Source organism: Oculina patagonica, chromosome 4 (assembly GCF_052425735.1).
Source record: "Oculina patagonica isolate OP01 chromosome 4, crgOcupat, whole genome shotgun sequence".
In the NCBI taxonomy this organism is placed as follows: Eukaryota; Metazoa; Cnidaria; class Anthozoa; order Scleractinia; family Oculinidae; genus Oculina; species Oculina patagonica.
The window spans coordinates 3,836,697-3,862,953 of NC_135761.1; the positions used below are offsets into that span (position 1 = coordinate 3,836,697).

A 26,257-nucleotide genomic window follows, 5' to 3' on the forward strand; every position below is an offset into this window, starting at 1 on the left:
AAAGTGTTTTGGAAAGTGACACATCACGCACCGGCTTAATTTCAGGATTCAAAGTTTGCTGCTTCGCTGTGTTACAGCTGCAAGAGAAATGCAACCGATAACTTACCGAAATGTTAGGATTCTTCATAAACGACATGTTTGCAACCTCCCAGACTTTATAAGGGATTCGGGTGAATTCTCCGAAACAGTTCCAGACGGCCGCCTTCCCACGTTAGGGCAGTTTCGTTCAAAATATGAAACCGGTTTAGCTTGTTTAGTTCAACTATTCTAAGTCATCATAATCCATATCTTCTTCAGAGTCGTAACTGCTCAATAACTCGAAAGTGTCATCCTCATCAGATGACAAGAGAATCTGAGAAGAGGAAGTGATTTGTTCTGACAGTTTTAAACTTGTCTCAACTGTCGCCTCTTTGCCTTTCACTGGAGCCATCAAAGGTTTCAACGACAGTGTAGGGCCCAGTGCACAAAGTTTTATCACGTACACTCGATCAGAAGATGTAAAACAAACAGCTTTGTCTTCTTCTGGGGACACGACCATGCTTACAATGCTGTCCTTCCCTTCTGCTATTGTTGCGAATTCAACAGCTTTCGCCTCGTTTATGTCCCACAGGAAAACCATTCCATCAACACCGTAAGAGATAAGATAACGATTTACTTTTAAAAACTGACAAAACTCGATTTTACCAAGATGGCCGCGGAGCACTCGTTTGGAGGAATGGATATCGGATGAATTAAGACTGTAGACAAGCATTACGTCTGCGATGCAGCATACTAGAAACTGATTATCTAACGACACAGCGCACTGACTGAACTCGACAGAATTGTAAGGCTTCTCGACTGAGAACCTTGTAAGAAAGCGGCAGCTATGTTCAGCGTACTGCCAGATCTCAATCTCATACTCACCACACAAGATTAGTTCTTGTCTATTCGATAAAAGGCAACAGCATTCTGCATCCAGGAATCCTGGTGATTCAAAAGAAGCCGAAAAAACGTTCTTTTGAATATCCCACTGGTAGAAATGTGAATTTCTGTAATCTCGGATATTAAAGAGAAGAACGGTACTGTCAGATGAAAATGCAAAGTGTGCAATCGTGAAATCGCATTTCGATTCAAATACTGAGTGAAGAAACTTTACTTCAGACTCTGCGAAACTGTACAACTTTACATCGTTTTCCTGGTGAGTTGCAATAAGCTTTCCGTCTGGGGAGATGACACAAGTTTTTACATGGAGTGCCTTCGAGCCAGACGCTGTCAACAAAGAAATTAAGGCGACGTCATCCTTATTAGCCGAAGTTTGCTTGAACGTATACGTGACCATGGAGTCAGAACTAACAGATATAACAGTATCACTTGAACAGAACATCGCTGCACAGGATTTTCCCACAACTGATAGTTTCACAACTGCTGCTGAAATAAACTTGAAAGGACTAAACAAATTTGTCAAAAAAATGGCCCTTTCATCGGTGTCGCTACGAAACAAATAACCAACCTGACTTCCTTTTGTGAAGCAGTTAAGGTTAAAGCCCGACACACTTGTGAGAACTGTTCCTGTCTGGAGAGATAAGGCGTGCAGTGAACCTTCAGAGGAATACACAATATAGAGATCATCATTCGTAAAGGTAAAGCGCTTGGATTTAATGATGGTATGTTGCGGCTTTCCGTGATAATTAAAATGATGATCTTGATTTCCTGTTTGGAGCAAACGTATCTTCAGTAAATCACCGGCCTCGATTACCCATTTCATTTCTGGTGACACGCAAGTAAGAATATCGCCGTTTACGTCAAAAACGAGATCCTGAAAACTTTTAGGGATGTTTGCATAATCACCAATCTTGAATGCCACATGGTGGAATGCCTTGAACCCAGTGGGAACTAAACATCGCAATTTCGACCGCGGCCTCATTAACGACTTCTCCGTCAACTCGTACCGTAACCACTTCAGTTCCATCAGTCGCTCCTGCACCCGTTCCTGCACCTGAACCCAACACTGGTCTTGCATCCGCTGCTCTTGCTCCACTTTTAGAAGCTGTTCTCGCTCCAGCTTAATCTCTCGCTCCAGCTTGTACAGGTTGCCCAGCTCCCGGCGCTCGTTTATTTCCCACGACAGCTCCAACGCACGGCTGAAATAAATATGTCCAAAGAAAGCACAGCAAACGGCATTTACTGCGGCAATGTTACAGACTGAAATGGCTTTCTCTATACCAGAACACTCCATTTTTAATCCCCATTCACTAGCAACATATGTCACGTGACATAGATAAGTAAATGGGTTGAGCTGAACTTCCTGTGAAAATATTTGCTGTAACACAGGCATCCCGGTCTGTAGATCCCAAACCTGATAATCAAATATGCGAGGGTAGAGTTCGATGACAAGTTGACGTACAGCTGCCAAGGATGATCCTTGGTTAGTTAATTCTTTTAGTCTGCAACAATAATGACAAGAAGGATCGAATAGAACGAGAGTCTCGCGAGACTGATCTAAGTTTTCACTCATTCTAAGACGATCGAGCAAACTTTCGATTTGCACTCCGGGTTCGCTACACAGTAATTTTGGATAAAAACTGACAGACATCGCATCATCTTCACTATTCTCAATCTCCGTCATAGCCCACAGAGCAAGTAAGTTAAACAAACAAGACTTGGCTTGACAAGTACCTGGGAAGGACAAAAAATGTCTTTTTACCACAATGGATTGTCCATCACGAGTAAACACGCCCCATTTGTAGATATGAGAGTTACCCGAGAACTGAGGAAAGTCCTCGACATAACCTCGCTCAACAGAAAGCCACTTGTCCAGCCGTCCAAAAAATATATATTTTCCGTCTGGAGAAAACTCTAACCGGACAATCTCATTAATAAGATCGTTGCTTATTTCAAAAGGACCCTTCACAGCTTCTGCTGTGGCTGCATCAAAGAATAGGATAGACCGACCCTTTGCTCCGGCCACTGTCCTCTTATTAGAAGATGTGGCAAAGCATTGCATGTCAGCAATTCTGGGGTCAGCTAAAGCATAAACATTCCACTCCAACCAAGGAGCGGACACTTCAGGGATCAAAAGTTTCTCTCGGACAGCGTTTGAAGCGTTTCGTATACATGACTGTAGAAGGTGTGGGCATTCTAAGAGAACAAGAACATTACTTTCAAGAACAAATAATATCTCTTGGAGAATCTTTTGTTTCTTGACCTCTTCGAAAGGGAGGCGGACCGCTGCAAGCTTAAGATCTTCCAGCAGATGATAAATTTCAATTCTTCCGCTTAGCATCCTCCTCTCTATGAAATGATAACTTGTTAAGGAGCTAAAAACAGCTTTCAATGAATCCTTTTCACCATTCTGGCACAAAAAGCGAATAGCAACGCGCGATACGTATTCCTCCAAGTCGACGTCCATTAATCGGCATGGTGGCTGTTGCTCATTCACAACAGTAGAGAGAATTTCGACAAAAATCTTTCTGAGGTACTCACCTGCGATCTTCGTATCGATGAGCAACTTCCGAGAAGCTTTGTTCTTGTTTGTCAGCCACGCTGGGATCAGGTTGTGCAGGAAAGTTAATGTCTGATCAGATGTTCGTAACACAACAAATTGTGATACAGCATCGATCACTTGTTGCTCATCGCGATGCTCATCGCGATTTGATTCCTCTCTCTTCAGAATGTAAGAAATGATTGAAACAGGAAGCGGAGAGGGGGCTACGATAGCACAACCAAACAGCTTCTTGAAGAGATCATGTCCCACTTGGCCATAGACGCGTTTAAAATTTTGCAGAAAGAAATCGTCAATATCTCCAGGGAAAAGATCGCTCAACTGGTTTAGTTTCTTACCTGAATCCACAGAAAGCTTGAGCTCTTCCACAATGTAATGTGCATACAAGAACAATCCATGACACTTTCTTGATATGTCTTCTACCGTGCAAGATAATCGAGAAAAATCGATTCTCTTTTTCAAAAATGTTTGGATATCCTGCTCGTGCTGCTGATAGACGTTCTGTTGATCGCTGTTTCCAGCGCAGATTTTAACACAAGGATTGTACTTCTTCAATCTGAACTGCACTGAATCTTCAGGGCGACTGGTGATAAAGAACACAAGCCATTCGGGAAGCAGGGGAAAACGGTGCATTATAAGATCAAGGAAATCTTCCCTGGACTTGTACTCTGTCTCATCTAGTGCGTCAATAATCAATAATTTTCTCTGCTGATTCAGGTTACACTTAGCCAGTGGCTCTTGTAATAATTTTGTAAACAGTTCCTTAATACCTAGATTGGAATTGTGCAGCAAGTATCTTACACGACCCTCCCCTCTCACAATAGCATTGTACTGACTATTGCATTCACAGAGTTGCGAAGCAATAGTCCCCAGAAGATACCTGGGATCGTTTCTTGTGCCGTCGTTGTGACGGCAGAAATAGGCAGCACCTAGGTGTCCAACACTCCCCATGCGCTTGGCCAGGACTGCCGCTATTACACTTTTGCCGACTCCTGGATCGCCTAAGAGTACATACGCTCTGGAATTGCCTGGATTATGGAACCACGGGTCAATATCGTCAAAAAACCACTGTCTTGTATCTCGGTCATATCGTTTGACCAAAGATGAGATGTCAGCTTCAAAACTGGAAATCCCTGAAAAGAGGGAAAAAACGCTTATTTTCTGTTTCCTGTAGTATAAACATCGCCTAAAAAGTCTTTGTGACAAGCGGTTAATGGGTGAATCGTTATCAAGTAAGAAAACGATAAAGGTGACGTGAAGAAAGAGAAAACAATTTTAAAGGATTTAGGAGTGACTAGACAGAATATGTGAGTTCCTGAAAAATGGGACTCCTTTTTGAACCTAAATTTCTTAAGAATTTCTCGAACGTTTATAGATCTGAGATGATAAACATCAATGACAAACTATTTTTTCCTTTTACATTACACAAGTGAAATCCCTGTATAAAAGGAGTGTTAGAGTGCATCATAAATAGATCTACTTCTTCAGCATTTAGTCACGGATTGAAAGAATGCACAAATGGAACTTCATAACAAAACAGAAACACTATACGAAGCTGACAATAACTATATGGAGCCAGGGTTAAAATTGGGCAAGATTGTTGTCGAGTTTAGGCGCATTTAAACGAGGACTAGTCCAGTCCCTGAACTCTCACTTCCGCGCGCCCTTTATAGGGGTTGAACCCAGGCGTGAGAAGTTTTAAAAGTGCTGCCAAATATGGTTTTCCCCCGATTTCGGGAGAAAAACTGGCGCATGCAAGTAATCCTGGACTCTCTCTTCTCACGCCTTGGTTCAACCCCTATAAAGGGCGCGCGAAAGAGAGAGTTCAGGGCCCAAGGGGGGGGGGGGGGGTACTCCGGCTTGTAAATGACGGGAATGATCGAATAGAGGCCAAAATCAGGACCCAAAAAAATCACTAAGTCTTTCGACATTACCCAAAAGAAACCCCGGATCAAAAATAACCCCCCAAAAAATCCCAGGAGGGGCAATAATATAACACAAAGAAAACCATAAAAAATTGAACGCTCGAGTTTGTTTATTCATCATTCCATAAATACGCCAAGGCACTTAAGTTCGTTTTTAATACCCAAAAGAATCCCCTATTTAAATCAAGTCACTAAAAAAAATACTTGCCAAATTTTCCAACCCAAAAAAATCCCGGAATCGAAAATTTCAAACCCAAAAAAATCCTTCGATCATCCCCGTCATTTACAAGCCGGAGTACCCCCCTGGGGTTCAGGGACTGGACTAGACGAGGACGTGATTCATACTTTTGTGAAATTTGCCTGTTTTTACATATATTGTAGCTATTAGCTTATGTCATTGAATGCATTTTAGAGCTAGTCATTACAAGAAAATGGCAATTACTAAAAATATAGAACCCACTCCCTTTAAAGTGAAGATTGTTATCACAACTGAACTTACCAACACACAAAGTGGTGAAGTATTGCTGGGACACTACATTTGCTGGACCTTCATAACTGCGGTCCTCTGAGAAAGAAAAGACAACTTTCTAGTTCAACTTTTTTTTCTAGTTCAAGCTTTAAGATCTTTTTAATATTGTATTTTTAATATGTAGTTTTTAGACCTTTTTAATATGCTATATATATATATATATATATATATATATATATATATATATATATATATATATATATATATATATATATATATATATAATAATAATGATCAAAAGTAGAAGATTTCAATTCATCGTTTAATTGCGACAACGCTGTTTCGTGTGATCAAAGTATGACCACACTCATCAGGCAACATCAACGAATGACCGTTAAAATACATAAACTGGCAATAAAAGGCTAACGTAAGGTTGCTATGCGATATAAAAACAGTTGCTATGATATATAAAAACTATAGGGTTTAAAAACAGAAATTGCGTGTACTAAAGATTGCGTTACTTAACCACAAAGTTCTTGAGAAGGAATCTGTTTCTGTGTGGGCACGAGCTTGCTAGTTCATTTCGCTTGTTAAGACTGCATAAATTCTTTTTACAAATGATTACAAATTTTTCAAAAAGACATAGATTACATTTGTTGTTAATGTTATTGTAGGGTCTACACTGCTTAATAATTCTCCACTTGATACTGAAAGGTTTGTTGGTGTCTTGGAGTGTCCAAACGTGTTTAGACAGTTCAGTCTCGTTTCTCTTGTTTTCGTGTCGAAAAGATGCTGTGTGGTTTCTGTAGCGGTCTTTGAAATTAGTGGCGAGGCCTACGTATGATTCTGATGATGTTTGTGTTGTGACTGTGGCTTGATAAACTACATTTTGTGACAGGCATTTTCCGTCGAGTGGGCATTGATCTTTCTTTCTACAGTTGCATTCTTTGTTGCATGCTTGTGTTGTTTGCGACTGGTGGTAATCTGATAGTACTGCTTTGTTGTGTGACGAGATGATACTTTTCATGTTAGGCATGCAGGAGTAGCTGAGTTTTAGTGTATGTTTGTTGAAGATCTTGTGTAGAGGGTGTCCGTTTGGGAAGCATCTGTCAATGATGTTTAGGAACTTCCTCCCCAGGTTAGTTTTCACGTTAGCATTCCATGGGGGGTTGTACCATACGATTTTTCGTTGACGATTTCTGTTGCGCTTCGGCTGTGGGTTGTACGTGAGCTTGTGGTTGTAGCCGCTCTCGTCAAGCGCTTTCTGGTACGGCGGAATGGCTTCGTCGAAAACCTTCTGGTTAGATGATATGCTAGTTAGTCGTTTGTTGATATTTTCTGGGATGTTCTTTAGAAGTGCGGGTGGGTGGTTGCTTTGACGATGTACGTAGAGGATTTTGTTGTTGGGTTTCATGAAGGGCTTGTAAGATCCAAACACTTTTATCATGAGCCTCTGCCTTGGGAGATTGGGAAAACACTCCCTGTGTATTTGACACTAAATAGATTACCTTTACTTTTACCTTACCTCTCTAGGTTAAAACATTTAGTTTCTCTAAGGCTCTTTAGTTTATGGTGATTCCAAGAGGTAATACCCAAGAAGTAGTGGCTTTGAGGATTAACTTCTTATTTTTGGACCATAATTGCCGTTTTTTATATAATGTCGGAATCCAATGTCTTGAGATATCTAACTCCCTATTAAAATTATTTATTACATGAGGAAGGTAGTCAGAGGGTCAATAACAAAAATCAGATTGGTCCATTGCTGGTCCATTGCTGGTCCATTGATATTGCCCCGAATGATCCTGCGCGAACCTGTGCAACATTTGTTTGGCAAACAAAAGAAAAATATAAAGTTGACTTGCATGGCTCATAAAACATTAGCGGATTCTTTTTCGACCAAAACACCCGGTGGATCCTCGGTCAGAATCTGTACGTTTTATGCTCTCTGCTTTCCGCTGATAAAAAATGTATTTCAGTCATGTAATTAACCAAGCTTGCTTGGGACCATACAAGAAGAATATCAGCCCTACTGTAGGTCTTTTCTGTGCAGATCTCACTGTGCTCCGTCTGTACCGTCTCAAGAACTCTGGCCGATATCTCCCTAGTTCAGCCCTCACGCTTGGTTAACAAAACGTATTTTCAGTTAAATAAATGAACGCTTCACTTAACTTACCTCGATGTTCAATAACAGAGCCCAGTTGGTCTTCCACATGTGCAACTTGAGCCTGGAGAGTTTGAAATTGCACTTGAGCAGTATCATGATCGGTTTGCAAGGTATCCATTTTCTTTGACAGCAAACTTTGTTCTTGCTTCATGATGTCTTGTTCACACTGCATACTATCAACTCTTGCTTTTAGTGCCTCCAGACATATGAAAATGTTCGCCAGTACCTGTATTACTTGTTCCCTAAGTCCCTCCACTTCAAACTTCGACTGCGCTACTTCTGTCTTCAGTGTATTAACATGCTGTTGTACCAACTTCAACAGATCAGGGTCCACAGTGGCGTTCATGCACAGCATGGTGCCTATAATTTAATGACAGACAAGGAGCAAACTATCAGTAACTTTTTTAGCCTGCGAGCAGGCTCACGTTGGGGCACGCGCGAATATACCTTGGGCACTGACGCCGCTCGCTGTCGCGGCTTCGCTCTCTCGTGTAGCTCTCGTGGGTGGCCCAAGGAGAGCCTGCTCGCAGGCTATAACTTTTTAATTAATTGACTAAAATAAATATTGATTGATTCTCACACATTCACTCACAGGAGGGGGAGACCTGGGAAAGAGTAGAATCACATCCAGAAGGAGTTACAATTCTGCTAGTCACGTGCCGAAGTACACTTCCACATTGTTGTAATACCCTGCGCAACTCCAGACAAAGGGAAGGCTTCACTGGTTTTGCCCTATCTCACTCCTTCTTACCAAAATACTTGCCTGGAAGCATGGATACAGATGGACTAATAATTTGTTTCTAGGTTAGAATTGAAAAAATCAGGGGTACCAATGTAAGAACGTTAATTTTTTCGAAGACTTGAGCCCTGAAAAATCATTTTTATTGGAGTGGCCTAAAATGTTCTTATTTTTTAATTTTTATTCCTAATTCATATGTACATGTTCGCATCACCAATGAGTGATGACAATATTGGTTACAGTTCAGGATTTGAATAAAAATTGATTGATTTAGTACATATCATTGTCACTCACAACAAAAAGGAAAGAATAAAATTCGTTCTTAACCAAATTTCATTCTTGGGCACGTTCTTCAGACGTTTCTAAATTTTGGCCTTTTCTCAGCCTCGACGTTCTTGTAAAAAAGGTTCTTATTAATAAGCATCTTTGTTGTCAAAAATGTGTTTCATAAACTAAAGTAATTTAGCGCAGGTTTGTACATAGCAATTAAGTGGCAACAATTTCGCTGTCTGTGATATCGAATGAAGCTTAAGATAAAGAAGTACTTCTGCGACAATGCAATGTTAAAGAAAAAGGTTATTATAGAAACGAGGCACGTACCTTTTGTCTTCCAGTCTCTCAATTCACTCAAAAGATTTCTCTCAATGGCAGGCAACAAATGCAGGGCTTTAACAAGCCTAATCATATCAGAAAAGCGCCGTTTATAATTCTCTAGAGACCAGTCACTGAATTCACAGTGGCCCCAGGCATTTCTAGCTTTTCTAACAGCGCCAGCAGCACTCTGTACATCATTAGGGAAGACTGGCACGTTACCAAGAAGTACCAGCACAACAGACGCACTACAGCGCTCATCAAAAGCGTCAAACTTGGCCATGTAGTTCTCTACATACAACTTGGCAAAGTCAACATGTGATGACACTTGGTATTTAAATGAGGAGTAATCGTAATTTCCGTCTGGAAGCCTGGGCAATGCATCATTACCATTGATGTTCTCATACCGTAACGGTCTATGCCATTTTTCAAGAAGTGCAGATACGCTCTGAGTATGAATCCTGTGGCTAGTTTGAAGTTTTCCATACTCCTTCTGAACTTCTGGTTCTACAAAGGGGCGTATTTGGGTAACCAAAACCTTATGGAGTGCAATTCCAAAGACTAACCATCGTTTCTGGTTGTCTGTAACTTCAAGCAGAGTGGACCTAAAAATAATACAAATATTTACATCATTACACCAGGAGTACCCCAGGGATCGACACTTGATCCCTTGCGGTTCGTGTTGCTCATAAAAGATCTGTAATATACATGTACGCTGAGGACACTGTTCTTTTACACTCAAGTAGGGATGTGCACGCAATTGAAAAAGTCCTTAGCAGTGAACTTGAAGTGGTTGAGAACTGGCTTAGTGGCAATAGCCTTTATTCATAAATAAGACGGAAACAGTGTGTGCTATTTGGGACAGCAACTAGGCTGAGCTCTGTAACAAACTTCTCTATTTATCTCAGAATATAAGTATCTCCGTGTCGTGTAAGACGATGCCCTCTCGTGGAATGCTTATGTGAAATATGTTTTGGGCAAGGCTGGAAAGAAATTGGGTATGTTGAGTCGGATAAGGTGCAATGTCACCACAAACACTGCAGATACAATTTACAAAATCATTAATTACACCAGTACTTGACTACTACTACTGCTGCTGCTGCTGCTTCAAAAAAACACATGACCTCGATGAGTTGTACACCTGAGCCCGCAAATTATATGGTCATGTGATACTGTTCAGCGGATACCTTGTTTTGACAGCTGTCAATTGACCATGATATGGATGACCAATATCAAAGATACAAGCCGTCGTTAACCTCAACGTTCTTTGGGATATAAGATGACATTCTCCTCCCCCTGGTCGGGATGTCTTGTGACTCCCTCCCTGTTCCCCGGGAGTCTGTAGCAAGTAGGCGCGGGTGGGCGTACGCTCACTCACACAGCGGTCAAACGTGGCGCGCGTGCGCAGTTCCTGTGTTATTCACGCCAAAATTTACATACAAAGTCTTAAATTTTCCGAAAACTTTCGCTTTAAAGCCAAAAGTTAACGTCGTCCCTGGAAAGTTAAGGTTTATACGCCGCTTATGGATTGGAAATTTGATAATTCATCTCCACTGAGTGTCCCAGCTTGAACTGTTCTTTCACCGTACTATTTCTTTAACAATTTCTTGCAAAAGTTTGCTCACTTTGGAGTCAAAAGTTCGAGGAGGCGAAGACCGGATGTGACGTTAATTTTTGCGTTTGACCGCTGTGAAACGCTCACTTGATAACCAAAATTTTTCAGCTTCATGGGCTTACCAAATTTCCTTACCCAATTGGTGCCCCGCTGGCGCGCTTTGTGCGCTGGAGTTTCGCTATTAGTAGCTACCTCATTAAGCGATTGAAACCTGATGTACCAAGGACTCCAACTCCCAACAAGGTCCCTAGTGGAGGAGTGCAAAGACAGAGCTAATACATGATCTTGAGAGACTAGGATGATTCTGTGATTAAGTCTGTACAACCTATTGTACATGAGTATTGTACTATTGTGTATGAGCTGAGGCAACTGTGAGTAGGTTGAAGCACAGAAAGAAATTGTTGGAGCTGCCCAGCAAGATCCTTGACGGGTTGCCTGGAGAAGGAGCACATGGTGTTCTTAGAAAAAATGAGTGGGTTAAATATGGCATGGTAATTTGCAAGCTTAGGAGATGAAGGAGGAGAAGTGGGTTTCTGTTGCCAGCAGTGGGGCAGCCTAAGCAGTGCAAGTGTACCACTTAGTAAGCAGTTGAGGACAGATGAGTTAAGTGGCCAGAAATTCGGTTCAATTAAAATACCTTACAACGTATCATTCTGCCGTAAACCAGTATGTGAGCTCTTGTCAACTCAATTGTCAACTTGCACAGTTGCACAGTTGACATGTAAGCTGAGTGAGTAGAGTGGGTGAAAATGCATTGTGGCAAGTCAGGATCTCCAAAGCACATCCCTGCTGAAAGTGAGCAGTTGGTAGGTCAATACACTTGGCAGCATAACCAGGTGTTATAGGTCATGGCCTCTCAACTGTTGAGAGCCTGTGACAGAGCAAAGGACATGGTCTTTCAAAGGTCGGGGGATTAAGTTTGTAATCAGCAGTGAAAGGATTAGGCAGTCTGCTGGTAAGTTGAGTACCACTAGTGTATGTAAGTCATTGGAGTAATTATGACATGCTGACAGATACAGTACCTCGTGTTTTCACCACTCTCTATACCTCTCTTTATACCATGCCATAGAAAATACAGCCAATCAGAATACAGGAAAGCCGTTGTATATTCGACGGTATTCAACCCAACCTTCCCATCGTGCTCTGCGATCTTATTCTCGATGAAATTTAGTGAGCGTATTTTCTATGGCATGGTATAAAATAGTTACACAACACTTTCTCGTGGTATACTATGGAATATCCCACTTGTCACTTGTATTTTCTTTGTATACACACTCGCCTAAAGGCTCGTGTGTATACCGAGAAAATACAAGTGACTCGTGGGATATTCCATAGTATACCACTCGAAAGCGTTGCATAACTAGTATATATCCCATCCTGGTAAGGTGGGTTGTTAGGTTTACTTACAGACAGTTCCTATTGGAAGAGGTTTTTGTTGCATGGAAGAGTAATAATATATAGATTTAGGCAAGCCTAAAAGCGAAGCTCCCCTTTATTTATTTTTTTTTTTGCTGGAGTAACAATATTTTCATTTTGATAAATATGCGGTCAAAGCTTTAATGTCCAGCTGGCCCATAGGTGCAAAATAAATATAAATCCATCATAATCTCGAGGCAGAACAACTTATGGCCTAAAAATTAATCAAGAGTTTATTCTCTCCAGCCCTTTCTAAAGAATAGAAAATAGTTTTACGATCCACTTATTGTTTTGCTTGATACAACTCATGAACAGAATAAAAATTAAGAGTCTATTCTCTGCTTTCTAAGAATAGAAAATAGTTTTACAATTCTCTTATCGTTTTGCTTTATACAAAATGACGTCAATATATTTTGTGGGCATATTCCCGTCTTACTTTTCTTTCCTTTATTTGTCTTAACATCGGCGCACTTTAATGGGTTGCTCAGTCACGTACGCAAATTTAAAACTTATCTTTTATTTCTTACCGTGTGCAAAGTTTAAATTTATTTTGTTCGAGCTCTTTGCTTTGTTGTTGTTTAGCACTTCGAATAACGCCACTTATACTTTATGAATTTCTTCCGCCGAGAAAATGTAAGGCTAAAAGTCGGAATAAACTCACAGCAATAAGAAATAAACTCTCATGGCAAAGGATTAGGATTCGACTTTATTGACGGCCAAAGAAAATCAACTTACGACAATATATTTCAAAATTAGAATAGTTTTAAGCAACGCTAAAAACAGCTTGCAGCTCTTCAACAATGAAAAATAGATTCTCAGCTTTATGCTTAAATGTCCCTCCAAAAATGCTTGAAAAATTGTAGGGAAAATTTTTTCCTCCAAAAACGCTTGAAAAATGCAGAAAGAAAGGTTTCCCAAACCGTTTCTTCATCTAAACACTGTAGACTGCTGTATACGTGACATATCCGGTTGTGTCGCCGCGGTGAGTCGCGGATCGGAAAGCGTGCCAAAAACAAAGCCTGGTTTCGGTTTAAGACCTTTTAAAAATCCCGGATGACTATGGCCGCCATGTTGCACGACATACATCGTACGCCCCCTGTGCCGCTAGCCATGATGACCATGAAAACTCAAATTCATGGTTCTGTTAATTTTCTATGGGTATGGGGCTCTGCTCTGCGGCCCTATGGGCCGCTGGGAGCTCCGCTATTAAACAGGCATATGAGAGGAAGAATTGGCTTGGTATGTAGACTTGAAGAGTCAGTGCAAGGCCTGAGGGTGGGCATGCTGTTTCTACTCAGTTGAAATGGGTGTCATGTGCTGTTCAGTTTTTGACTGAGATTTTGCTATCAGTCCTACAGTAAGGAAGGTTGTGATCAGGTGGCTGCAAGAGGCTATATAGAATCTGAATCCACTTGAATCTAAAGAAGCTGAGACAGATCTGCTTAATTTAATCAAAAGCCTTTTTCAAAACAGTTTGCCTGGTACTCTCTTAGTAGCACCTCATTGGTGCTGCTAGGGCAGTGCCTAACAGCACCCCACTAATGACAGTTCATCCAGGAATGAATGGACTGGTACCGCAGACAGTGGGTTGAAACACACTGCCTTTTCATGCCATGTCAAATAAATGTTTTTCATCTTTTGTTTTTTTCTACTATGATAATTTATTTCTAAGCCAATTGCATGCAGTTTTGATAAACTGAACTTAACATGATGTCGGACTGGACTTACCCTCCTGTCGCCATTGATTTCTCACAACATGTTCAAGTCAAGTTATGGGTGCATGATAAACTTGCTGCATGTATAATGCACACCCTGCAGTAAGACAGTGTGATATTTAGTAACTAGCCAGCGTAGCTTGGCGTTCTAGTCAGTCAGGGAGAGCGAGATTTCTCGCTCTCCCTGACTGACTAGAACGCCAAGCTACGCTGGCTATTTAGTAACCAAAGTAACCAAAGTGATTATATGTGCATTTCTCAACAGCCATTGACCCCTCCACTTAACTAGTCGAAAAATGGGTGTTATTACAACCATAAATGGCACACCTTCCAAAAATATGTAAACTCAAACCAATGCAAGAAACAAAATAACCGTGTAAATGAGTAAATGACGATACTTTCCCCAAAATCTCAGAGTTTTAACAAGAAAAGCATTTGGAACAAGGTCGTGTTTAACAAAACACGTCCACGCACTGGGATAGGGATATGTTCGGAATGTCTTTGGAATACTTCGGACGTCTTCGGAAAACTTTAGACATCAGGTCATATCGTCTTCCGAAATCCTGGAACTCTCAGGATGAAAATCTCATGCCTTAATGACCCAGAAAAAGTTGGCAGGTATGTGATGATGATGATATCTACACCAAAGAATTTTTTAAGAGGGGGAGTCAATGAAAAAATATCTTTTACCAAAAATAAGGAAGGGTACAGGGCCCCCATGCCCCTCCCCTAGATCCGCCACTACATACCTGGTATCACAGGGAACCCAAACGCTGTATTAGTTATTCATAATCTTAAAATAAAAATGTCCTTATTTACCTGCGTTCCTGTGTTTTTTTACCGGTTTTGGGGGCGATTTGAATCAGAGCGAAGGTGGTTTACGTTGCAATTTTTAAACGGCAATAGATCTGTCGCAATGTTAATACGACGCGCCTCAAGTTTCAATTGTTATTAACTCAAGTTACTAACACCATTAACTATTAATACTCCTCGCGGGGAGTTTCGTGTTTCAATTTAATGGTCACGAGAAGAGAAGAGAGACAAGGGGTGAAACTTACTACGGGCGGTCGTACAATCTGTGACTACAGTTGATGTGACCAGTCTCGCGCGTGGATATGCGCGAGGAGACACGAGCCGACAGCCGGCAGCCTTTGGCGGCGATTAACGGGACACGCGAAAATCATGGTTCAAATCCATTTCATTTCAACGTTGCTCACTGGTGAGTATTTGAATTTCCATTCTGTTTCGCTCGGCTGTTTTCGAGATAAAAAAGCACATTTATGTGTAAAAGTAGAACATATTTTAGCTTTTGTAAGCTTACCTTTTGCTCCCGGGCGCACTATAGAAAGTAAATCAGTGAATAAGCAGTGAATAAACATTTCACCTTTCAATGTTACAAATTATTCAATTAAAATTTTGAACTTTGGGTTAACAGTTTCAAGATACTAGAAACGGATGCCGCTTCTATTTATCCTGGCTTAAACTCCGTGGAAAAACTACATCCGTTAGCGATCTTATTGAGCGTTACCAAACAGCAACCCCAGACAAAGAAAAATTGCCTGGCACATTTCGAAATTTGCCGAATTTCTTTGCGACGATGTTACATTTCCTCCTTCTTCCGACATTCGCTGGTCCATCCACGCAGATAACAAAGAAAAGAAAGATTTCGGAGACCTACGAAAATACTCTTATTTAGCAATCCACACTGACTCCGCACTGACAAACAAACGTGAAATTTATCTCGCGCAAAGACCAGGTAATCCGCGTGGAGAGATCTGTTTTATATTTCTGACACACGCGGCTGTCAACGAAAAACAAAAGAGTGTCATGAGAACAAAAGAACCGCTTTGATGATGAACATACACTTTGCAATAAAATCACTTCCGGTCAAGTCAACTGTAGTCACAGATCGGACGAAAAGCCGCATTATAAAACAACCCAAAACTAATCGGGAAATAGGGAGTCGAAACGAACAAAACAGACTTCACATGATTATTTAACTTTTATTTATCCGATCTGTAAAGTTTGAGCAGATTTTGTTGAGAAACAAGAGAATTACGCCTCGAATTCAAACTACCCTGATTTTTAGTTTCATCCCTTGTCTCCTTCTCTCTTCTCTCCCGCGAGGGGAGTTAATAGTTAATAATAACAGTTAAAGTAAAACTTGAGACATAATTGAGGCGTGTCGTATTGACATTGCGACAGATCGATTACCGTTTAAAACTCGCAACATAAACCACCTTCGCTCTGATTCAAATCGCCCCCAAAACCGGTTAAAAAAAAAAACACAGGAACGCAGGTAAATAAGGACATTTTTATTTTAAGATTATGAATAACTAATACAGCGTTTGGGTTCCCTGTGCTGGTATTTAACATATTCCCCTGTGCTCAACCTCAGCTGACCCGGGGGAGGGAGGGGAACATGCAAGGAGGGCTCCTGATTTACATTTCTCATAAAAACAATCTCCTTGAAACCCGTATTATTTATTGCAATCTTATGAATCCCTTTGCATATTATTACACTGTAATTTGAATTTCTAATTTAATTTCCCTCCACTCAGCCACAGCGGTAGCCAGGGTTAAAAATTCCATGCAATCTCTATGACTATTCCCCAACAATATCTGCGATCATCATGAGTTTAAGAGTTTCAAACGACAAAATAACATGTAAACAAGCTAAATCAATTAAGAGATGCCTTCAGAGGAATTGAATACTTATTCGCTGTACGTTTGCCTATATCTGAATGACTACTCTAGCTATTTTCTAAACTTTGGCCAAGATGCATAGTTCCTTTGCTATTCTCGCGCTATACACACAAGCTTAATTGCATTATGCATCTATCAATGCATATGACATGCTCCCACTGTGCTCAACCTCAGCTGACCGGGGGGGGGGGGCATATATACAAGGCACAGGCTCCTGATTTACATTTCCCATCAAAAACAATCTCCTTGAAACCCTTATTTACTATAATTAGAATCTTATGAATCCTCTTCACTTATTTTTTGAATTTCTAAGTCTTTTACAGCGAAAACACGAAAACCGTGAACACTTTCATTATACTTTTAAAAAGAAGTGGAGGAAATAGTTGACAAATATTCACGAAAAATAACCAACTGGCTCCATCTCGGTACATTTGTTTATATTTCTCGTAGTGTGAGCTATCATTCAATGGTTTTCTGCAGGAATTTACACATGCAAGAGAGTGAAGTGTTCACAGTTTTCCGGTTCACACTGTAATTTTCCTCTACTCTAGCCGCAGCATGTGATTCAAACGACAAAATAACGTGTAAACATTACAAGCTAGGTCAATTAAGCCCGGCATATCACACCGAACGAAATCAAACAAATTTTTCATCAAACTCAATCGAATCTAATCGAACGATTAAGTCCGATTTTGTTCGGTCATCGAATGAAATCGGATGTACGCGATGACGTAATTGTCATGGGACCGAAAGTGTTTCTGGGACATGTTGAATGTTGTTCTTTTGTATGAGAAGCCATATTGAAATTTCGTACGAAGTGAATCCTTCGAATCCTTGTAATCCTCGTGATATTGAGTCTGAGACAGCTGTAATCTTAAGGAGCAGAGCCTATAGAATCCAGAATAAATACAGTCCGGAAGGAATTCTTGTACATGGCCTTAGGAGCCGGATGGAAACCGATTGAAACGAGTCTTGCAAACGAGTGGTGAGTCAAGCTGAGTTGAATTTCTGTGCTATTCCGCAAATCTCATCGAGGAAAAAATGGCTGAAGAACTTTCTAGAAAGCGAAGGACGCGTGGAGGTCACAGGTCCACCGCAACCCGTATTATTACGTCTGCAATCGAAGTCCTCGCCACAGGAGACTTGTCAGAAATCGCCAAGCACGCGGTCAAGCTGAATCAACAAAAGGCAAGCCTTCAGGCGAAACGGACCACTCTTCGACAACTCGACATGGAAATTTTGGCCCTTGTGGACGAAGAGGAAATCGAAGCCGAAATAGAGCGGGCAGATTTGGTCGAGGAAAATATCCAGCTGGCTATAGCTAACATAGATCACGCCTTGTCATCAAATGTAAACACAAATGGTGTTGTTGCGAATCTTCCCGCGCAACCAAACGTGCCAGCAAGCACGCCGACAGAAGAAGGTCCGGTGAGAGCTCCAGAAGGTCAAAACGAGAATGGTTCATCGCCTCCAAGTGCTTTAGGTCAAAATGGAAATGGTTCCTCGCCTCCAAGTGTGTCAGGTCAAAACGAGAATGATTCCTCGCCTCCAAGTGCTTCAGGTCAAAACGAAAATGGTTCCTCGCCTCCAAGTGCTTCAGGTCGAAACGAGAATGGTTCCTCGCCTCCAAGTGCTTCAGGTCAAAACGAAAATGGTGCCTCACCTCCAAGTGCTTCTTTGGCGGATTCTTCAGCGTCAACACCGATAAAAACACAAGTCAAACTACCGAAGTTGGAACTAAAGAAATTCGACGGCGATCATAGTAAGTGGATTTCTTTCTGGGATACCTTTGAAGCCTCAGTACATAAAAACGAAAGTCTTTCTGCCATTGATAAGTTTAATTACTTAATTTCGCGTCTTGAACGGTCAGCAGCTGAAGCAATTTCGGGTTTGACTCTAACTGCATCGAATTATGACGAAGCAATAGAAATTCTGAAAGGTAGATTCGGCAATAAGCAGCAAATAATCAATCGTCACATGGAGATTTTGCTGAACCTTGACACTGTAACATCTCACCTTAACATGAGGAGCTTACGGAAGCTCCATGACACTGTTGAATCAAATGTCAGAAGCCTAAAGTCACTGGGAGTTCCTCGTGAAACATATGGTGGGTTACTTTCGTCCATCTTGATGATTAAACTACCACAAGACTTTCGTCTTGTTATCACTAGAGAAATGGGGAATGACGACTGGCAATTGGACCAGCTTCTCGCGATCTTTAAGAGGGAACTAGAGGCAAGAGAAAGAGCTGGGGCACCCTCTGTGAATGGAAATCAGTCTTTGCCTCCTAAGCCTCCTAATAAGAACAAAAAGGATCCAGGAACAACACACAGCCTCTTTAATGGCAATGCTTATGGTCCAACATGCACTTACTGTAGAGGAAAACACCCATCAAAGGATTGCAAAACAGTGATCGATGTACTAGCTCGGAAGGATCTTTTAAAGAAGTATGGAAGATGTTTTGTGTGCCTTAGGAAAGATCACATAAGCCGCAACTGTCCATCCAAGTCCAAATGTCATAAGTGTAATGGAAGGCACCATGACAGTATCTGTCAAAGTAATTTTAATGTAGTGCCACCAACCTACCCTGCACCTACAGTGTCTACACCAGTTCCAGAACAGCAAGGTCTAACAGTGCAACCAGGTACCAATTCTGTGGTCTGTTACTCAAATTCTTCGACACCAGTGTTACTTCAAACGGCTCAGGCTATTGTTTACAATCCTCAGCGACCAGAGTGCAAGGTCAAGGCTAGAATCATCTTGGACAGTGGTAGTCAGCGCACCTATTTGACAGACAACCTGAAGAACATTCTTCAATTACCAGTGTTGGAAAGGAAACAAGTCTCAATTAAGACATTTGGATCGACAGATGAGAGAGTTGAATTCGTGGAAGTTGCATCGCTGGGGATCGAGCTGAAAGGGGGACCCAATCTGTCGTTGTCAGCCTTTACTGTGCCTCTGATTTGCCAACCTTTGCAGGGTCAGTCTGTTGAGCAAGTGGTGAATGACAATGTCTGTTTTTCAGGTCTAAGTCTAGCTGATTATTGTGCCGAAGGGGAAACTCTCAATGTTGACATTTTGGTCGGTTCAGACTATTATTGGAATCTTGTGACTGGTCACACCATCCGAGGAACTCAAGGTCCCACAGCTATTCATACCAAACTAGGATGGGTACTCTCAGGCCCTGTGTGTCACGGAGATCCTGGAAGTCAGCAAAGCAGCAATCTTGTGGAAACCCACATCCTAAAATGTGCCACTGATGAAGTTCCCTATGAAGGCCTGCAAGGAGAGTTAAAGAAATTTTGGGACTTGGAGTCTCTCGGCATAAAGACTCCCAGCATTCATGAAGAATTCCTAGAGAAGTTGACGTACAGAGGAGACCACTATCAAGTTCATCTCCCGTGGAAGGCTACACACCCACCGCTCCCTGATAATTACGAGTTAAGCCAGCGAAGGCTAAGCAGTTTGTTAAGTCGACTACGCAAGGAGCCCGACATCCTGAGAGAGTATGACAGTGTCATCAAAGACCAAATCGAGAGAGGAATTGTGGAAGTTGTTGACAAGGAGGCCAAGCCAGAGTCTGATCGCATACATTACATCCCTCACCATGCGGTCATCCGGAGGGACAAGTCAACCACAAAGTTGCGAGTCGTCTACGACGCCTCGGCAAGGTCAAACGGAGCGTCATTGAACGAGTGTCTACATGCTGGTCCTCCACTCGCACAGAACATCTTTGACATCATGTTAAGGTTCCGTAGTTACAGAGTTGCGCTTGTCGGAGACATTGAGAAGGCTTTCTTAATGGTTCACATCGCTGAAGAAGACAGGGATGTACTCCGGTTTCTGTGGGTCAAGGACATTGATAAGGCTGAACCTGAAGTTGTTGTTCTGAGGTTTTCACGGGTTGTGTTTGGTCTATCCTCGAGTCCATTTTTGCTGAATGCCACTATCCAGCATCACATAGGACAATATGAACAGTGTGATCCTAGCTTCACACAGAAATTTCTCGAGAGTATTTACGTTGATGACTTGACCTCAGGCGACGGTGATGTGAATCGCACCTTTGAGCTTTATGTGAAGTCCAAATTGCGTTTGAAGGAAGCGGGATTCAATCTGCGAAAATTTGTCACCAATTCTGAAGAGCTGCGTGAGAGAATTGAGATAAATGAGAGGTCAGCTTCAAGGAGCGAAGAAGCTCAGCCGAAAGAGGCTGTTGGCAGGAGTCAGATTGCTGAGACAGTGATGGCAGATGGACACAAGGTTGAAGAGGAGGACATGACCTACTCAAGGAGCATCTTGGGAACTCCAGTCATTGAAGACCCTGGCGAGCAAAAGATATTAGGAACCCTGTGGAACTTTCACAATGACAACCTCGTATTTGATCTCACAGAGACTGCTTCCTTGGCAAGGAAAGTAGAGCCTACAAAGAGAAATGTGATCAGTACGGTGTCCAAATTCTATGATCCTCTTGGTGTTATTTCCCCAATCACTATCCAATTCAAAATCTTGTTTCAAGAGCTGTGCAAGGAAAAGAGGGACTGGGATGACCCACTAGAAGGTTCTTGCAAGTCAACCTGGCAAAGACTTGTGGCCCAACTACAGGATGTAAAACCCTTCACCCTTCCCAGATGCTATTACACCGACATAGAAGGGGAAGTTGTCACGAGTGAACTTCATGGGTTCTGTGATGCATCTGCAAGGGCGTATGGGGCGATTGTCTATCTGCGCATTGTGACCACACATGGCAACTACATCAGATTTGTAGCTTCAAAAACACGAGTAGCCCCTCTCTCTAACCAGACCATACCGCGCTTAGAACTGCTGTCGGCCGTCGTTCTCGCTAGACTGATGCGCAGCGTTAAGGAAGCTCTTACTTCTGAGATAGAGATTAGCAAGTTGGTGTGTTGGACCGACTCAAAGGTAGCCTGGTATTGGATTGTACAGAGTGCAAAGGAGTGGAAACAATTTGTGCAGCATCGGGTAGATGAGATAAGGAAGCTCGTACCTGCAGAGTGCTGGAACCATTGCCCTGGTTCAGACAACCCAGCGGACATACTCTCCAGGGGTATGGGTTCTCGTGAACTAGCGGCTAGTACCTTATGGTGGAATGGGCCAAAATGGCTAATTGATCCTGAGGGGTCTGAGGAAACAAACAAGTTTGACGAGGAGTTGCCTCCAGAGGAGTGTCTCTCAGAAATGAAAGCAAAGGATCGAAAGGCGGAGTTGGTTGGAGACCTCTCTGCATTAACTGTGAACAGTCAATCGACCTCACTGGATAATGTCATTGATTGCAGAGCATTCAGCTGCCGTGAGCGCCTCCTACGGGCCACCGCTCTGGTTTTCAAATTCATCAGGCTTCTGAAGGCGAAACGTAGAGGAACTGACGAGAAGCCAGAGGTAACCAGTGCAGACATTGAGGAAGCGGAACTGTGTTGGATAAAGGAAGTTCAGCGATCGTTGAAGGATAAGGACAAATTCAGGTCTTTGAAACAGCAGTTAAACTTGTTCGAGGATGAAAGGGGAGTTGTGAGATGTCGAGGGAGACTCGGAAACTCTGATCTGGCGGATTCTGCAAAGTACCCCATCTTACTTGATGCCAAACATCATCTTACCACCCTCACTGTTTGGAGCTGTCACAGGAAGGTCATGCATGGAGGTGTTAAGGAGACACTTGCTGAACTGAGATCAACCTTTTGGATTGTTCGAGGTCGCTACTTCATCAGAAAGTTGCTGTTTGGCTGTACAGTTTGTAAGAAGTTCCAAGGGAAACCCTACAAGACACCACCTCCTCCACCCTTACCTAGTTGCAGAGTTAAGGAGGCCCCTGCATTTACCTACATCGGATTGGACTATGTTGGCCCCCTCTATGTGAAATCTACAAGTGAGAAGGACCGAAAGGTGTGGATTTGTTTATTCACATGTTGCATAACAAGAGCAGTGCATCTTGAGGTTGTTCCAAACCTAACTGCCCAAGCATTTTTGAGGTGCTTTAGAAGATATGTTGCTCGTAGGTCAATGCCTTCCTTTGTGATATCAGACAATGCTAAAACCTTTAAGAGTGCCTCCAAGGAACTCGAGAAGATAATGAACGACCCCAGTGTGACAAGGCACTTCACCCAAGAGAGGATAAAGTGGTCATACAATCTGGAGAAGGCCCCATGGTGGGGAGGTTTCTATGAACGATTAGTCAAATCACTGAAGAGCGGTCTCAAGAAGACAATTGGTCGAGCTAAACTCACACAGGATGAGCTTGTGACTGTCGTTGCAGAAGCCGAAATGATTCTAAATTGCCGACCGATCTCCTATGTCTCAACTGAAGATCTAGAAGAGCCCCTCACTCCTGCCCATCTTATCATTGGCCGGAGAATCAACGCTCTTCCTGAGGTAGACAGCCCACAAGATGAAGACTTTGGAATTTCGCAAAATGACTTGAGTAGGAGAGCAAGACATCTAAACATGATTCTGGGCCATTTCTGGAAGAGATGGAGAGCAGAATACCTACTTGAGCTAAGAAATGCCCATTGCCGAGTTAAGAGAGCAATTGGATCGAGTTTGGTCTCTGTAGGTGACCTGGTTTTGGTCCATGATGAAGGACATCCGAGATCCCATTGGAAATTGGGTAAAGTGGAACGGATCCTGACAAGCAAGGATGGACAAAATCGAGGTGCTGAGGTCAGAGTCAAAGCGAAGAAGTCAAAGAGAACGAGTCTCTTGAGAAGGCCCCTACAATTACTGTACCCACTGGAAGTGAGCTGTGCTGCCAGTGAAACCGCCCAGCCGGAGCCAGTACTAGAACCGCGAGAGCAGTCAGCACGAGGGCTAGTGAGAGGAAACCGAGAACGGCGTAAGGCCGCAGTTGAAGGAGAACGATTAAGACGAAGGTGGATTGCAGAATTGCAAGATGAACAATGAACATTGAACTATTAAGTTTACTATGAACGTTGAACATTGTTTGTTGTGTTTTCATATTTTTTCTTGTTCGCTAATCTGAGGACAGTTTGTCTATTAAGGCTAGTTTGATCAGTTGATTTCAACAGAGTGAACTGTTGACCATTCTATCATGGTCAACCGGGGGGAGTGTACGCGATGACGTAATTGTCATGGGACCGAAAGTGTTTCTGGGACATGTTGAATGTTGTTCTTTTGTATGAGAAGCCATATTGAAATTTCGTACGAAGTGAATCCTTCGAATCCTTGTAATCCTCGTGATATTGAGTCTGAGACAGCTGTAATCTTAAGGAGCAGAGCCTATAGAATCCAGAATAAATACAGTCCAGAAGGAATTCTTGTACAATCGGACAACAATATTTTTTGTGAGTTCGATTTCCGAACCAAATCGAACGAAATCGAATTAAGCATTCAATATTAAGTTCGGAAATCGCATTTTTAGCTAAAATTTAAAATAACGAAATTGAAACCTAATGAGCGAGTAACAAGTTAATGGTTAATTCCTTAAATGGTTTTGGAATAAGTGACTGGACACGGTATCGTATAATGTTTGTCTTTTATTTGATCCTAAAGAAACAAAACATAATATTCGAGCAATGTAATACGCCAGGGAATACATAGTAAGCCACATATAAAATCGTATGAGGGATCCAATTATAAATACTCAAATACAACCCCCGGTGTATCGGCGTATCGTATCAAGTGAAAACCGTATTTTAGAATAACATTTTGCGAATTAAAACTTTATATGATTAAACAATATACCGGTATAGCATTGCACATGGAGATGAAGGTGCATGCCGTATGTGACATGTTTTAACCGTAATTTTATTGTTGTTTAATAGTGACAGAAATATAATTTCTCCATTTTGATATAAAAAGTATGGAAATAAAGGAAACATAACTTTAGATGGCTGGATAGATTGATTGACGTATTACCCGGGCATTTATCCCCGTGATCATTATATGAAGGAAAACTGGACATTCGCTAGATTCAGATCATATCGTCTGTCATACGACGTGAGCCGCTCACTTTGGTGTCGTTCGACGACCGAACTAAATCGAATGTCATCGGACTTTATCGAGCGTTCGATTTGGTTCGATTTGCATTTATTTTTTGTGAGTTCGATTTCGTACGATGACCGAACAAAATCGAAATTTACCGTAAAGACTCGTGTATAAGCCGCACTCGTAGATAAGCCGCACCCCCAACTTTGAAGCTTGATTTTGAGAAAAAATAAAAACTTAAAAACTTGAAATCCCAATATCCTTTAAAAAGGATGCTCGTTTGACGATGAAAAAACGATGAAATTTGAATGGAAATAGTATGAACACAACAGATTGAGAACGATAGAAAACGATTGCTTAGTAACCACACAGTCACTTAAAGAGAGAAGTCTGGGGTCGAGTCATGTTCGATCGTTCGGTCCGGTAAACAACATAGAAAAGCCGTCACTGAAAGTTCGATTTCTAAACATGTCTGCTGTGTGTTGATAAAAAGTTGTTGCTCAATGGGAGTTTAGCAAATTCGCTTTTTTCACGATCCCATAATACATCTTGTTTACCCCCCAAAATGTTTGCATAAGCATTGTTTTCAATTTCTCTTGGGACGATTGTACGTCATTGTAAATCCCAAGAGAAATTGAAAACAATGCTTATGCAAAAATTTTGGGGGGTAAACAAGATGTATTATGGGATCGGTGAAAACAGCGAATAGGCAGCTTTGTGGAGGAATGGAGATTCCATGTCAGCTCAAGTGTAGCTGCTCAAACAAGGTGCAAAGAAATCGTTTGAAAGAACAACTGACGAACAATTCGGGACTGAGGCATAAACGGCTTCTTTAGGGGCCAGACCTTTTACCAAAAGCAATGATCGACAACAGTGGGTTTCAATATGTTAAATATTTATTTACTCTATGTTTTTAGTGCTTTTTCTGTCCCCAGACTGTATTTTACACCCCTCAAAAGCAATGGTCTCGTAGATAAGCCGCACCCACGATTTTGAGCCCAAAATTTCAGCAAAAAAGTGCGGCTTATACACGAGTTTTTACGGTAATTGTTCGACTAAGTTCGATTGTGTTCGATTGAGTTCGAAAACCGAACGTTCGATGTGATACGCCGGGAATTAAGAGACGCTTCAGTGGAATTTTATAGTTATTGACTGTACGTTTGCCTTAATCTGAATGACTACTCTAGCTATTTTCTCAACTTTCACACGGATGCGCAGTGCCTTTGGTATTCTCGCTCTACACATGAGCGTAACATAATGCATCAAGGATGCATACATGTACGGATGTTCGGTATGTGCAAAAATTCATATCGACAGTCCAACTTATTTATGATTTATCCATAACAAAACCTCTGCCCAGGCATCTGCATTTAACTGCTTATTTAATGCTTTCCACTCACCTTCCAATGTCTCTGTGTTTTGCGGGCCAAAGAGCTTTACAAATACAAAATCTTGTGTTCACCTTGAGCTCGTTTGCTTC

At 41.8% G+C, this 26,257-nt stretch overlaps 1 protein-coding gene across 2 annotated transcripts; it reads right to left on the reverse strand.

The window, feature by feature from the left end:
* On the reverse strand, positions 1–26,257 carry LOC144651179 (uncharacterized). 2 transcript variants are annotated; one of them, XM_078511073.1, is made up of 6 exons: positions 26,178–26,256; positions 14,129–14,212; positions 9,379–9,974; positions 8,049–8,399; positions 5,906–5,971; positions 1–4,614 (listed from the first exon to the last, which is right to left on the reverse strand). In XM_078511073.1, exons 2-6 carry the CDS (start codon positions 14,140–14,142, stop codon positions 263–265), a joined length of 5,379 nt encoding a protein of 1,792 aa, XP_078367199.1. In that variant the 5' UTR covers positions 14,143–14,212; positions 26,178–26,256; the 3' UTR covers positions 1–262. The 2 variants fall into 2 exon arrangements, with proteins under 2 accessions (XP_078367199.1, XP_078367200.1); XM_078511074.1 differs by lacking the exon at positions 14,129–14,212 and having other exon boundaries at positions 26,178–26,257.